The sequence below is a fragment of the Suncus etruscus genome, chromosome 17, assembly GCF_024139225.1.
Source record: "Suncus etruscus isolate mSunEtr1 chromosome 17, mSunEtr1.pri.cur, whole genome shotgun sequence".
NCBI lineage: Eukaryota > Metazoa > Chordata > Mammalia > Eulipotyphla > Soricidae > Suncus > Suncus etruscus.
In genome coordinates, this window is record NC_064864.1 from 67,644,541 (window position 1) to 67,658,991 (window position 14,451).

At 45.8% G+C, this 14,451-nt stretch overlaps 1 protein-coding gene and 1 non-coding gene across 4 annotated transcripts in view; one reads left to right on the forward strand and one right to left on the reverse strand.

Annotated features, from left to right (window-relative positions):
* The window catches only part of PLEKHA1 (pleckstrin homology domain containing A1), a 59,611-nt gene extending 48,732 nt beyond the window's left edge, over positions 1 to 10,879 (forward strand). Inside the window, exons 9-13 of one of the 3 annotated variants that reach the window (XM_049764496.1) lie at positions 4,906 to 4,970; positions 6,050 to 6,113; positions 7,307 to 7,396; positions 9,054 to 9,124; positions 10,479 to 10,879. In XM_049764496.1, the coding sequence (XP_049620453.1) occupies positions 4,906 to 4,970; positions 6,050 to 6,113; positions 7,307 to 7,396; positions 9,054 to 9,124; positions 10,479 to 10,665 (477 nt within the window). In that variant the 3' untranslated portion in view covers positions 10,666 to 10,879. Of the gene's footprint in view, positions 1 to 4,905; positions 4,971 to 6,049; positions 6,114 to 7,306; positions 7,397 to 9,053; positions 9,190 to 10,478 lie in introns of all 3 variants that reach the window. The other 2 variants (XM_049764497.1, XM_049764498.1) reach the window with 2 other exon arrangements.
* LOC125995628 (small nucleolar RNA SNORA51) lies at positions 3,836 to 3,971 on the reverse strand. The gene has a single exon (XR_007491123.1). It is a non-coding gene; the product is annotated as a small nucleolar RNA SNORA51 (small nucleolar RNA).
* Positions 10,880 to 14,451: the final 3,572 nt, after the last annotated feature.

The following is a 14,451-nucleotide window of genomic DNA, read 5'->3' on the forward strand; positions in this document are numbered from 1 at the left end:
ATTACTCCTGGCTATGTGCTCAGAAATCACTCCTAGCTTGGGGGGCCATATGGGACACTGGGGGATCGAACCGCAGTAGGCTAGCACCAGCAAGGCAGATGCCTTACTGCTCTGCGCCACTGCTCTGGCCCCTAGATTATTTTTTCCCTCTGGAAATATTTTGATTTATCTCAAAAAATTTTCCAAGTTTTATTTTTCCTGATAAGCATAGAAAAAAAATCTAAATGCGCAACTCAGAAGCTGGGAAAAATATCTGTAATATACCTCAGAGTGAAAGCATTAATATTTCTGGTTATAAAGACTTTTAAAAGGTGAGGATGATTCTTCCTCTTTCTCCCTATTAATCCCAGACCTGAATTTTTCAGGTGAGGCAGATGAATATTCAGGGTTCAGGATGTGGGGCGAAGGGTTTGTGGGTATCCTGGAGAGCAAGAAGGGAGAGTGGCCTGGTGTCTGCTCAGCCCAGGGCATTTTCTGTGGGGTGTTAGCCCAGCATGGAGTGGGAGAGAAGCATGGAGCAGAGTGGAGAACAATTCATGTGTCTGTATTTACTGATAAATATTCCCAAGACCTTAGGAGTCAGATTTTTTGCTCAAGTCAAAGAGGGGAGTAATACAGGAAATAACATGTTTTTTTTTTTTTTGGATTAGACAGAGGCAGAATAAGGAGGAGAGAAGGAGAGAAGGAGGAGAAGGAGGAGCGGGACAGATCAGTGCAGTTAGGTCCAGACCCATGTCCTAGGCATTTGGGGAACACTCCGGTTATGGATGGTTGATGTCCATGAAGATATTTTGTGGGATGTTCAGTGAAATAGTCAAGGAATTGAAAGCCAGTCCAGAAGCTTGCTCTAAGAAGTTTCAGATGGTGCTAGAGCAATAGCACAGCAGGGAGGGCACTTGCCTTGCACACGGCCAATCTGGGTTTGATCCTTGGCATCCCATATGTCCCCTGAGCCCACCAGGGTTAATTTTTTTTCTTTTCTTTTCATTTTTTTTTCCTGGTTTTTGGGTCATACCCGGTGGTGCTCAGGGGTTTCTCTTGGCTCTACACTCAGAAATTGCTCCTGGCAGGCTTGGGGGACCATATGGGATGACGAGATTCGAACCATGGTCTGACCTGGATCAGCTGCTTGGCAACCGCCCTACCGCTCTGTTCTCTCTGACCCCAGGGGTAATTTCTGATTGCAGAAATTTCTGAGCCTGGAGTAATTCCTCAGTACCGCTGGGCGTGGCTGAAAAAAAAAGTTTCAGGAAACCCTGTTCTTTATGCTGTTTTGGCCTTTGTCTGAGTTTGTAGTGGGTTCAAGGTTTTACAGAAGAGAAACTTGGGGCTAGAGCAGTAGCACAGCTGTGTTTGAGCCCTGGCATCCCCTGTGGTTCCTTGAGCCATGCCAGGAGTGACTCCTGTGCACAGAGCCAAGAGTAAGCCCCAGCACTGCTTAGTATGGCCTCAGCCTCCTCCACTTCTCCACCAAAAATATAAAAAGAAGAGAACCTATGGAGAGGAAAGCATAGTAGATGGCTCATTCACACAGACAGGAAAATGTCCCTGAATTCAATAAAAAAAGATAATTCTGCATTGCTTGTAAGTAGAGACACACCAGGTGAAGTTTTGCGAAGTTCTTGTCTCTCCTGAGAAGCTGCGACGGAGCAGACAAACCTGCCAGGGCCACATGCACCTCAGAATGGCCTGGAGCTGGGAGAAAACTGCCTGGCTTCCAAGCTAGAACTCTCCCCTGGTGACAGAAAATGTCCAGAGTAACTCTTGAGAAGGATCGGAACGTGTCAGGATGACGCAGACGTGCCAGAAAGGCCAAGGCCTCTGTTGGAGAGAGTTTGAGTCACAAAGGAAATCAAAATCAGCCTGAAAAACTGAACCATTGTGTGGGGTGAGTCACGAATGGCTGCAGGCGGGAAAAGGCTTCCTCAGGACGGAGCTGCTTCCCACAATGGCCATAACAGGCTCGAAGCACACGCTACAGGAACCCTCACTGAGCTGGACGGATGGTTGGACAGAGCCAGCGGATGGAATCGTGGTGGGAAGCCTTAGTGTGACAGATTTCTACCCACGGGGCTAAGAGTGACAGTGACGACTGCTCTCACATGGGGCTGCAGCAGGAGATGAGGGTTTTCCCCGACAGCTGTGCCGACATCAACTTGCGGTTCCCCCTGCCCTTATCCTACGTGTGCTTCGGCTCAGACAAATCTACACCCAGAAGAACTAGCCTGGCCCTTCAGTCGCCCTGGCCAGGGAAGACAAAGGATCAGGACATCCAAGGAGACAGAGGGACTTGAGCTCAGGTCAGGGAGGGCCTTGAGGAGTGGGGACACAGCTTTCCGGTCACTGTCAAGGCTGGAGCTTGGGTGCAGCATCTTGTCCACATGGAGATTCAGGCCACCTTCCCTGCATCCAAGTCACTGTTGCTCTACAAGTGAGCAGGAAACTATAAACGGAAGTGTATAAAGGTGAAAATGCATCCTTTTTTTTTTTCTTTTTGGAAAATGTATTCTTAAGAGAATAGCTGTACATAGGACATTCAGCTATATACAGAGTGACTTGACGTATAAAAGTAGCAGTTAGGGGAATGGAGTGATAGCACAGTGAGGAGGGCATTGGCCTTGCACATGGCCAACCTGGCTTCGATCCCCGGCATCTGGGTTTTGCGAGCCTGCCAGGAGTAACCCCTGAACCAGATGTGACCCCAAAACAAAGCAAACAAAAAAGAGAAACATTTTGGAAAAAGGCAGAGTGGTTTATAGCAGTTCCTCGTGTACCACTTTTATAAGCCTTATAGCCCGAAAGAGTCTATGAGGTTTGTATGTCTGGCCTTTTTTTATTTTTTAAGATTTTTAGGGTGGTCTAGAAGAACTGTGTATCTTAAACTCAGGGTATACTTCATTGGAATTTGGTGTAAGATGTTTTGTACAACTTGTGTATGAATGTGGTGTGGCTGGAAAACCAGTTAGAGCTCCTTTCTGCCTTTTATCTCATGTTGCAGCCTCAAGTGAGGCACACGCTGAGTTTTTTGTTTCCTCAATGAAGAATGATCACATATAATTGTAGATTTTGAAAGTGGAAGTAAGATAGAAGATTCAGGGGCCTGGAGAGACAGCACAGCAGTGTTTGCCTTGCAAGCAGCCAATCCAGGACCTAAGGTGGTTGGTTCAAATCCCGGTGTCCCATATGGTCCCCCGTGCCTGCCAGGAGCTATTTCTGAGCAGACAGCCAGGAGTAACCCCTGAGCATCGCCGGGTGTGGCCCAAAAACCAAAAAAAAAAAAAAAAAAAGATAGAAGATTCAGCTCATGTCCTGGCCCTTACACAATGCAATAGCGCCAACGTGTATCAACAGAAATGCAAAGTTTTCTCGTTTGTCTTGGGAGTGCACCCAGCATTGTTTGGAGTCCTCTCCTCTATGCTTAGGGTTGCAGGGAGTCTACCTGGCAGTGCTTAGGGGCCTATTTGGGGCCACACATCAAACCCAGGCCTCCCCCACGTGAAGCCTGTGCTCAGCCCTGTGATATTTCTTGTCTGTAAGAGCAGTATTCTTAAAAATGACACATTTCACTCCAAGAGGCTGGTGGGTATTCACTAGCTTGGTGCCTTTATCAGAGAGGAAAGGCCGCATTTAGTGCATGCATGGCTAGTGACAGTGCTCTGTCACAAAGGCCAGAAATATCGTTGCTGTGACTTGGGTGCCTCTTCTCAAACCTTCTTGCTGATGAGGGTTCCACAGACTCTGTTCTTCTGCCACTCGGTTGATTCAAGGGAATAGAAGTGCATGGGAAAGAACTGTCATTTTCAGAGATTTGCTCAACAAGACAGTTGGCTCTTTTTTTTGTCCCCCAATTCACAATACAGACCAGGCAAAGGGCCTGTGTTGAGGTGTATATGGGGTGCATTTACTGTACCTCCTCTTTCTATACAGTCAGTGTAAAGGACACACAGAGCCTGTGTAAGAATTGGGAGGCCTTATCTTTTATTTTATGTTCACCAGTGCAACATTCCCATGACCAATATCCCAAGTGTCCTTCCTCATTCAGTCACATTTTGTTACGATAGTTCTCAGTGTAATTATTTCTGTGACTGCACTGTGGTGAGCTTCATGTCGGGAGCTGGACCCTCCAGTCCTCCTCTATTTTGTCTCTGAGAATCATTACACAAATGTTTTTCGTTTTTCTTAAAACCCATAGACGAGGGAGACCATTCTGTGTTTATCTCTCTCCCTCTGACTTATTTCACTCAGCATAATAGATTCCATATACATCCATGTATAGGAAAATTTTATGACTTCATCTCTTCTGATGGCTGCATAATATTCCATTGTGTATATGTACCATAATTTCTTTAACCATTCATCTATTGAGGGGCATCTAGACTGTTTCCAGAGTCTGGCTATTGTAAATAACGCTGCTATGAATATAGGTGTGAGAATGGGATTTTTGTATTGTATTTTTGTGTTCATAGGATATATCCCTAGGAGTGGTATAGCTGGATCGTATGGGAGCTCAACTTCCAGCTTTTGGAGAAATCCCCATATCACTTTCCACAAAGGTTGGACCAGATGGCATTCCCACCAGCAGTGAATAAGAGTTCCTTTCTTTCCATATCCCCTCCAGCACTGCTTGTTCTCATTCTTCCTGATGTGTGCCAATCTCTGTGGCGTGAGATGGTACCTCATAGTTGTTTTGATTTGCATCTCCCTGATGATTAGTGATGTGGAGTATCTTTTCATGTGCCTTTTAGCCATTTGTATTTCTTTTTTGTCAAAGTGTCTGTTCATTTCTTCTCCCCATTTTTTGATGGGGTTAGATGTTTTTTTCTTGTAAAGTTCTGTCAGTGCAGGAGAGTTGGCTCTTAAGAGGAATGCTCATCATTAATCTGCATTTCTTTTGGTGGGGGACAGGAAAAGGAACCTCTCCGTGTGATACCCCTGAAAGAGGTGCAGAAAGTCCAAGAGTGTAAGCAAAGGTAAGGTCCATGCTGGCTCAGCGCCTGGCCCCACCTAGCAGCACACACAGTTCCTTCGTGTAATTGTTGAGCCTATGGAGGGAGAATTTTGTTCTGTATTACTAGTTCTGGGGTGATTTCTAGCATTTTTCTTTGGGAGACAGGATGGGGAGGTGGAAACGTCCCAAGCAGCGCTCAGGTGACTTTGGGTCCCTCCTAGCCGTTTTTAGCCACACAGACCAACCAGAGATCTTGCACAGTCTGAGGATGAGGAGCTGTACTTGCTCTGCAGTGTCAGATTGACCTGGGCTGCTTCAGTGTGCTGAGGTCCTCTTGGACTGTACCCAACCATGCTCCGGGGCCACATTATGCCAGAGATAAAACGAGAGTTCAGCATGCAAGGCACGTGCCTTCTCCCCCTACCATGTCTCAGGCCTCCTGCTACTTTCTTTCTAGTCGGGGTTTGCTAGAACTTTAAAAACTGTCTGTCTATAAAGGATTGCATTTGTTTGCTTTGAGAAGCAAATTTGGGACAACCAATTCTTAGGCATATTAATGAAAAGGGAACAAAGTTTATATGAACAACAATACCATTTTAATCTTTTTTTTTTTTTTTTTTTTTTTTTTTGTGGTTTTTGGGTCACACCCGGCAGTGCTCAGGGGTTATTCCTGGCTCCAGGCTCAGAAATTGCTCCTGGCAGGCACGGGGGACCATATGGGACGCCGGGATTCGAACCGATGACCTCCTGCATGAAAGGCAAATGCTTTACCTCCATGCTATCTCTCCGGCCCCCCATTTTAATCTTTTGATGAAATGAGAAGAATGTTACTGACCTCACTAGCATTTCTTTGAGTAGAGACTGATATTTTTCCCAGCTGAAAAACTTTAATTTGAAAATGTTGATAAACTTGTTTTAATTATATTAAAAATATCATATAATAAAAAAATCTGTTGTAAAGTGATAATTTTGTGCTATTGGAATGTTGTAGAAGTTAAAGGAATAGTTCATCTCTTAGATGAGTCTCATTACTGCATTTTGGCACTGGGTTAATGAGTGAGGAGGAAAAAAACCATCTAATAGCTGCTTCTCTGTTGACAGTGACATCATGATGAGGGACAACCTCTTCGAAATTGTGACATCATCACGGACATTTTATGTGCAGGTAAGGCAAAGTCTTTGCTGTCTAGAAATGCTCTTTTTTTTTTTTTTAAGTTTTTTTGGGCCACACCCGGTGACGCTCAGGGATTACTCCTGGCTATGCGCTCAGAAGTCGCTCCCGGCTTGGGGGACCATAGCCGGGGAATCGAACCTCGGTCCGTCCTAGGCTAGCACTGGCAAGGCAGACACCTTACCTCTAGCACCACCACGCCAGCTCCTAGAAATGCTCTTAAACAGGTTGATTTTAGAGATGACAGAAACATAAGCTGCCACTCTGGACAATTAGTCATAAACCACTGACTTAAAGTGTCATGATATATTGATTGGCTGGCAAGTAATGATAATTTTTTTTTTGGACATAGTAGTATTGAGCCACACAGACAGGACAGGGGTGAAGGCACTTGCCTAGCATCCTGCTTACTCTTATTTGATCCCAGCACCACCTATAGTTTTCTTGAGCACTGGGAGAGTTCACTGCTGAGCACAGAGCCAAGAGTAGTCTTTGAGATACAAACAAAACAAACAGCAGTAATATTTGGAGCTGGAGTGATAGCACAGCAGATAGAGCAAACGCCTTGCACTCTCCTGACCCAGGCTCCATCCCTAGAGTCCCATATGGTCCCCCGAGCCTGTCAGGACTAATTTCTGAGTGCCCAAAAACAAACAAAGAAAAAGAAGTAATATTTGGAAGAAGACTGGTATAGTATTATTTTTGTTATTATCATTATTTGGTTTTGAGGTCACATCTAGCAGTACTCAGGGTTTACTCCTGGCTCTGCACTCAGGAATCAGTCCTTGGAGGCTCGGGGGACCCTGTGGGATGCTGGGGATTGAATCCGGGTCCATCCCAGGTCAGCTGCATACAAGGCAAGCACCTTACCGCTGTGCTATCACTCTGGCTCCATCCCCCCACACTTTCTCTCCAGAACAACACTTTTGACTCTTGGATGGGCCCAATCCTCAATCCAGCAATAAGTGCCCATTGTAGGGGCTCAGAAGAATAACTTCCTCCAGCAAATCCCAGTTTTAAAGAGTTAAACTTGAGAAATTTGGGGGTCAATCCAGTGCCTTAGAAGATTTTATGGCCGATACTGAACCGCCAGTTCCAAGGCTGAGGCCAAGGTGTTGGCCGTGTGGGCTGGTGGAAGTGGGAGCTGTTTGCAGGAAAGTGGACTGACTGCCCTTCCTTCCCCTCAGGCCGACAGCCCTGAAGAGATGCATAGTTGGATCAAAGCAGTGTCTGGGGCCATCGTGGCCCAGAGGGGACCCGGCCGGTCGGCGTCTTCTGTATGTGTCCTCTTCTGGGGACAGATTTCCCCACCCCAACTCCTTCCAGTTCATCTCTCCCTCCTCCCCATCTGTCAACTTATTTCCCTTCCTTCTCCCCTCATCCTGCTGGTCTCTTTTTATATTGAAATTTAGTTGCATGTCTTAGATACCAGTTGGAATTGCAGGTCAGAATCACTTCTAATTTAATGCTTCCTCATAGTGTTATGTATACATAACTTTCTGTGCATTGTATTGTCTTACATGCACAAGCAGGACAACTCAAGAATGAACATTTCCCGTCTTTGTTTGAGGAATTCCCATTTGTCAGTAGCCCTAACACTGGGTATAAATACAGGGCAGGTCCTTAGCACGTCACATGGTCTGATCATGCACTGTACTTTGCTAGTCCTGGTCTTGCAGAGTCTTAAGAACAGCTCCCATTTCCTCTTTACTTCCTCCAATTCCAGTGAAGCCTTTTCTGCCTTCGTAAGTGCCTTTTAGACTGACTGACCGCTAGGCACCGGGATCTTAAATCCCCACCTTGGTCACTATTTCCAGTGTCATATTTTCACTCTTGTTTCCCAGAAAGTGAATACCTCAAGGCCTTCTACTTTTCACGGTCATCATTTGTCTTGTGGTTGTATGCTTATAAAATGGAAACAATGAAGAGTCTCAGAAATGGCCAGGAAAGTGTTTTTCACTTCCCACGTTGAAGCAAGTTGACAAGAATAAGATTTGGCTTTAGGATACTTTGCTTCTGGCCACTGAAACGCAAATTTGACTGAAGCATTTAAAAAAATTTTAAAAAGGAATTTTCATCTGTACAATGTATATGTAGTTCAATGGCCTATGTATTACCTAGATTCATTTTATTTTTATTTATGTAATTTGTTTAGCGGCTACCCCCAGTAGGGGTTACTAAATTAAATCTTGGCTGGCCCACAGGACCACATGGGGTGTTGGGGATTGGCCAGGGGTCAACCATGTGCAAGACCCATGCCCTCCTCACTGTACTATTGCTCCAGCCCCCTGGATGCGATTTTTTTTTTTGGTTTTTGGGCCACACCCGGCGGTGCTCAGGGGTTCCTCCTGGCTGTCTGCTCAGAAATAGCTTCTGGCAGGCATGGGGACCATATGGGACACCGGGATTCGAACCAACCACCTTTGGTCCTGGATCGGCTGCTTGCAAGGCAAAGCTATCTCTCCAGGCCCCCTGGATGCGATTTTAAATGTTAAACCTTTTACCCTTAAATTTCCCCCCTAGCACTACTGTCCAGTCTTTCTATCGTCTCTCTTCCTAGTTTCCTGGTAATTAACAATCACTCTCAGATCAGTGAGCACAGGCCCATTCTTCTCGTATCTCAAGTCGCCCTTCTTGGATTCCCTCACCCCCTTTTTTGGACCCAGTTTCCTCCCTTTCCCCCAGTGTTCATTCTGTAACTGCCTGTGGTGTTTGGGATCTTCTCAGCAGCCACCTACGAGACTCTGTGCCATAAGCCCGTGCTGGGAAGAGCAGGTCGGACGGCCGGAGAAGGGCCTCGGTGGTTTCGGGGCTCTGTGTGGTGGGGGCCTCGCGGACTCTGCAGCAGCCATAAACTGTCAGCGCATCTTCTCTCTTTTCCTCCCTCTCCCCAGTCTAGGTTAACTCTAATCGTAGCTTTGCACTGTGTTCCAGATGCGGCAGGCCAGAAGGCTGTCGAGCCCTTGTATACAGAGGTATACGTCCAGCCCTGCCGACGGCAGCACGTACGTGCACACGCCTTCTTACTAGAGGGCCCGACTGACTCGCTCCTCGCCCCTGAACGTAGACAGTTGAGTTAACCAGGCTGCCTGCCCCGCGCAGTCAGCGGAACTAACGCAAACCCTTTCACTATAGTCAGCAGGTTGGATTCATATGTTGTTGTTTTTGGTTTTTATTTTTAATTTTTTTTTTTAAGAATTAAACAGACCCCCCCAAAAAAAACTTCACTCATGGAAAATGTTCCGTTAAGCTTGATCTTTTCGTAGCTCAGTCACCGCAAGCTTCCATTTTATATTTTATGTCACTTTGACAGTTTTTCTGTTTGTTTTGTTTTGGAATTTGGACCACACCCAGTGGTGCTCAGGGGTTACTTCTGGTTCTGTGCTCAGAAATTACTCCTGGTAGACTCAGGACCATATGGGATGCAGGGGATGAAACCCAGGTTGGCTGTGAGCAAGGCAAATGCCCTCCCTGCTGTGCTGTTGCTCTGACCACTTATTTTTCTGTTGTTGTTAATTCACTCAGGCCCGAGTTGCCTCATGGGCCTGTCATGTGCTTGCATGGCCTTTGAGATATGGATCCTGGGTGTTGGCAGCATCCAAGCTCTTGGATACCACTGTTTCAAAGCCCCCAGACATGATCCTTGAGCCCGTATACTAGTACCTGAGCAGCTGGCCTCTGGGATGGTCCTTTGCTTATAGCTGTAGTTTGATTTGAATCTTTTCCACTGCTCACTTTTTCACCAGTTTTAATAAGAGGACCCTTTGTATTTGTTACCTCTAAAATATTTGAATGCAGACCATAGTCAAGAACTCAAGGAAGGCAATGAAGCCAGCAGTGGAAGATGGCTCGGATTAGTTCTAGTCCAGGCCAGGGAAGGAAATGGAGCCTGAGATCAGCCAACAGGACCTAGTAGCACAGACTGAGTTCTCTCGGCACTTCCGTTCTTTAAACTTTACGATTGTTTGATAGTGTTGACAGAACGTGCCTCGAAGGGAAACCATTTGGCCTCCTTTCCGGCCCCTCTTGGTTTGCACTTGGAACACAAGCCTCATTCAGGCGACCGAGCTTTCTTTCCACTGCTGCAGCGGCCGGAGTGGGCTTTGGTGACGGAACTGGTGCCTTAGTGGAAGTGGCTGCAGCCTGCCTGCTGCTTCATGCTTGCTTGCTCCTAAAATGCATTGCTTTGGGGGGGAAAAACTTGAACGTCTAGGCAGCATGGCTCGCTCAGGCTTCTGCTCTGCTATGTGCGCGTGCGTGTGTGTATGTGTTTGTGTGTATGTGTGTCTGTGTGCACGTGTGTGCTGTGCTCGTGCTCATCTCCCACTTGGCTCACCAACCCCACACCCCTCTTTCCAGGAACAGCCCACCTGCCCCGCAGAATTCCGGATCGCTGCCCGTCCCCAGTCCGCCGCCTCTCGCAGCCACTCTTTGGTCTCCAGCTTTGCCCTGGAGAAGCGAGGATTTTACGAGTCTTTTGCCAAGGTCAAGCCAGGGCCAGTCAAGGTCCAGACTGTCTCTGCAAGAGAACCCGCTCCCCAAGTGACTGCACCGGCCCTGTCGAGACCTCCAGGGGACAGCGGCCCTCAGGATGAAGCTGGTGGTGACCCTCTGGACTTGGATGATGCCAGCCTTCCAGTGAGTGACGTGTGAGCCTGGATTGGGCGGGGCGTTGCCCTCCCCCCAATTGCCCGTCCATGAAACTTGGAGCCAAAGATGAGGAAGGGCAGACGGTTCTCACTGCTCTCACACTGCCTCTTAGACATAGTCTTTTATACGCTGGGAAACCAAGAATCTAGGGAGAGGCCACACCAAATGTAATCTCAGAAAACAAAGAAAGGAAAAATGTTAAGTGTCTTGGTGTCGATTTTATGTGGTCTCATTTAGTTGATAAAAGTTGTGTGTGTGTGTGTGTGTGTGCGCGCGTGCGTGTGCATGTTTTAATTTGACTATTTAATGTTTGAACGACTCAATATGAAAGATACTTTTTGATTATTTTGATCATTGAGAAAACTATCCTGACTTCCTGTTTGATATTGACTATTTAGATCTTTTTCCTGGCTACTATTGAGTTGAAATATTGCCAGAGAAAGAGATCTAAATTCATGGTTGTTTGAGGTGCTGTAAAACTAATAGACAAGGTAGAGCTACTTTTGAAATAATGACTTTTCTTTTTTGATTCCCTGGATCACTGGGAGAGGGCTTAGCTAAGTTTGGCACTGGGGATTTTATTAGCACTGTTCCTTGGTAAAGGCCGTCAGCTTGAGAGAAAAGGAAACATTCAAATTTCAAGAGCTTGTATCTTGGGAGTTTGTTTGGAAGAGTTTGATTAGCATCAGCAGCCATCATTCGCACAAATGATGTCAGTAGGAAATTTCTGGGAGAGACTTTTCTGACCGGGTTGTGTAAATAAACACAACCTGGTCCCTTGTCCGTTTGGGTCCTTATGAGACACCCTGTCCTCCTTCCCCCAGCTCTGCAGCACAGCCTTTCTGGTCCTCAACAACCCATCTTCAAGTGCCTGAAAGAAACCTGGTTAGGAAGGGTTTGAGGTAATGTGCTTTCTTGAAAGTTTGTTTGACTTGATGGGTTTTAAATGTTAGGAGGGTAATTTTCAGTAGCTTTGTTTCCCTAGTCAAGCTCTCTCTCTTTTTTTTTTTGTGGCCGATCCCAAGATTGTTGGTCTTCTAAATGACCTGGGCTATATGTCATATTTCCAAACACCAATTTAAATAGAAAAGTCAGTCCTTCGTGGGGGTCTCATAAGAAGGAACACCTCACAAAATGCTCCATTCCAGATGTGCTTGAACAGTTGTGTGGTTCAGTGGTGAATATTGGCTTTAAGAAAACAGTCTTGAATTTCATGTGCTGCTATTTTTACATTGTGCTGTTTGACAATATCTGTTGTGTTTGGAATCCACACGCATGATCGTGCTTTCTCCTTTTCATTTTCTCCTGTGATGAGTTTGTGAGAGAGAGAAGAGAGAGAGAGAGAGAGAGAGAGAGAGAGAAACTACTCCCTTTTCTCGACTTTTCTCGACTGACAGACTCATATTCCGTGTCATCCATTTTTCAAACCCAAGATTGCACCACCAAACTTTTTTTGTTTGTTTTAAATCATAAGCTAATTTTGTTTAAATTACGTGTAGGATATTTTCCCCCAGTGTACTGCATTTGAGAATGTCAGAGTGAGAATGTCTGGCACATGCGTCAGAACGGCCCTCTGCTCGCTCTGTCATGACTACACCTCGGACTCTTGCAGAATCCAGGAAGCCGATGCTGATGCTCCTTTCCTTGGTCCCGTTTCTACACTGCATGTTCATCTTTGTGTATTTTGGTATTGGTGATTTGATAATATTTAATGGTGGCAAAATACTAGCTCTATTTTGGGAATTTTTCTTATTTTAATTAAAATCACCCTTGCATTTGGTAGTCTACGCAAAGGTTCTTGTGTTTGTCAGGGTTTCCTAATATTTATCTCAATGCTTTTCTATAATTCTATGGAAATTATTTAATTATCTTAAAACTTTGACCTTGTATACATATGTCACATCTGAATTATCAATGAGTTCCCTTGGATACCTTAATATTTGCTGCGTTTTTCTCCCTGTGTACATAGCACGTCTTCTTTCAGAAAGGGGTATGTGTTCAGCCCACTGTTTACGCCTGTTATCCTATGTCAAACACTGTAATGGATCAGAATAAACTGCTCAAAATTAGTTCTGACTGCGTTCTCACTTGCTTTGGTTCAGCTTTTTTTTTTTTTTTTTTGGTTTTTGGTTTTTGGTTTTTGGGCCACACTCAGTAGTGCTCAGGGGATACTCCTGGCTGTCTGCTCAGAAATAGCTCCTGGCAGGCACGGGGGACCATATGGGACACTGGGATTCGAACCAACCACCTTGGGTCCTGGATCGGCTGCTTATCTTTTAAAGTATAAGAAATTTGAGGTTTGTGAAGTGTGTGTGTGTGTGTGTGTGTGTGTGTGTGTGTGTGTGTGTGTATATATATATATATATATATATATATATATATATATACAGGTTACTCCTGGCTCTGCACTCAGAAATTTCCCCTGGCAGGCTCAGGAGACCCTAACGGATATTGGGGATCTAACCCAGATCATCTGCATGCAAGGCTAATTAATGCCCTCCCCACTGTGCTATCATTCCAGCACTTTGGGAATATATTTTTATTTTGTTTTTGAAATTTTGTTTTAGGGCCCCACCTGGCTGTGCTCATGCTTTACTCCAGGCTCTGTGTTCTCCACTACTGGTTAGTGCTGGGCTACCATATGTGGTGCCAGGATCAAACCTGGGTCAGTTGTGTGCAAGGCTTTACTCCAGTTCATCTGCAACTTCTGTTTTTTTTTTTTTTTGGCGGGGGGGCACACCTGGCAGTACTCAGGGGTTACTCCTAGCTCCTAGCTCTATGCTCAGAAATTTCTCCTGTGATATTGGGATTAGACCTAGGTTTGCCGCATGCAAGGCAAACACCCTCCCTGCTGTTCTATCACTCCAGCCCAAGCCTGCAAATTCTTAAAGCGTCTCTTGATTGAGAAGTGCTTGAGGAAAGAGGAATCTTCAGGAAAGAGAACTTGTTTAAGAACCATGTCCCTTAAGCACAGCCTGGAGTAATCCCTGAACACAGCCAGGAGTGAGCCCTGAGTACAACTGAGTATGACCAAATAACAAAAGCAATAAAATGATAATAGGGACTGCTGGAAAGAGCCCATGGGGAGGTGTCTTACTGGAGACCTGCGTCTAATCCCCCGTCTTCATGGGCTCCACTGCTTGGCAGCAGCCCTTGAGCGCCATCTGGTGTGACCCCAAATTAAAAATAAACAACACCCTAAGTGTGATAATATCACAGATCTGGTGAATTTCCTTTGCCTTTGGAGGGATTTGGCATCCACATGGGCCGTGCTGGGAAACACGTAGGTGGGTTTTCATGGAGTTAGTCACCTTCCGTGTTACAGACCCAAAGTGGATGGGTCATTTCTCGGAGACATGTGGGGTTATTCCTTGGAGGTGTTTTTCCAAGCCATAATGATTTAAAAATATTATTCATTGGGGTTCACATTTACAATATTGACAAAATCCACACTCTTAATTTCAGGGTATTTATTTTGTTTTTTTGGAGGCTCACTCTCAGTGATGCTCAGAGCTTACTCACGGGGTCACTGCTCAGGAGTCACTCTTGTTGGGGCTCAGGGGACCATATGGGGTGTCAGGGATGGAACCCAGGTGGCCACAAGTAAAGCAAGTGCCTTCCGTGCTGTTGGGTAGTTAAAGGGCCCAGGGGCCCAGGCACAGCTGTCTGGGCAGCAGCATCC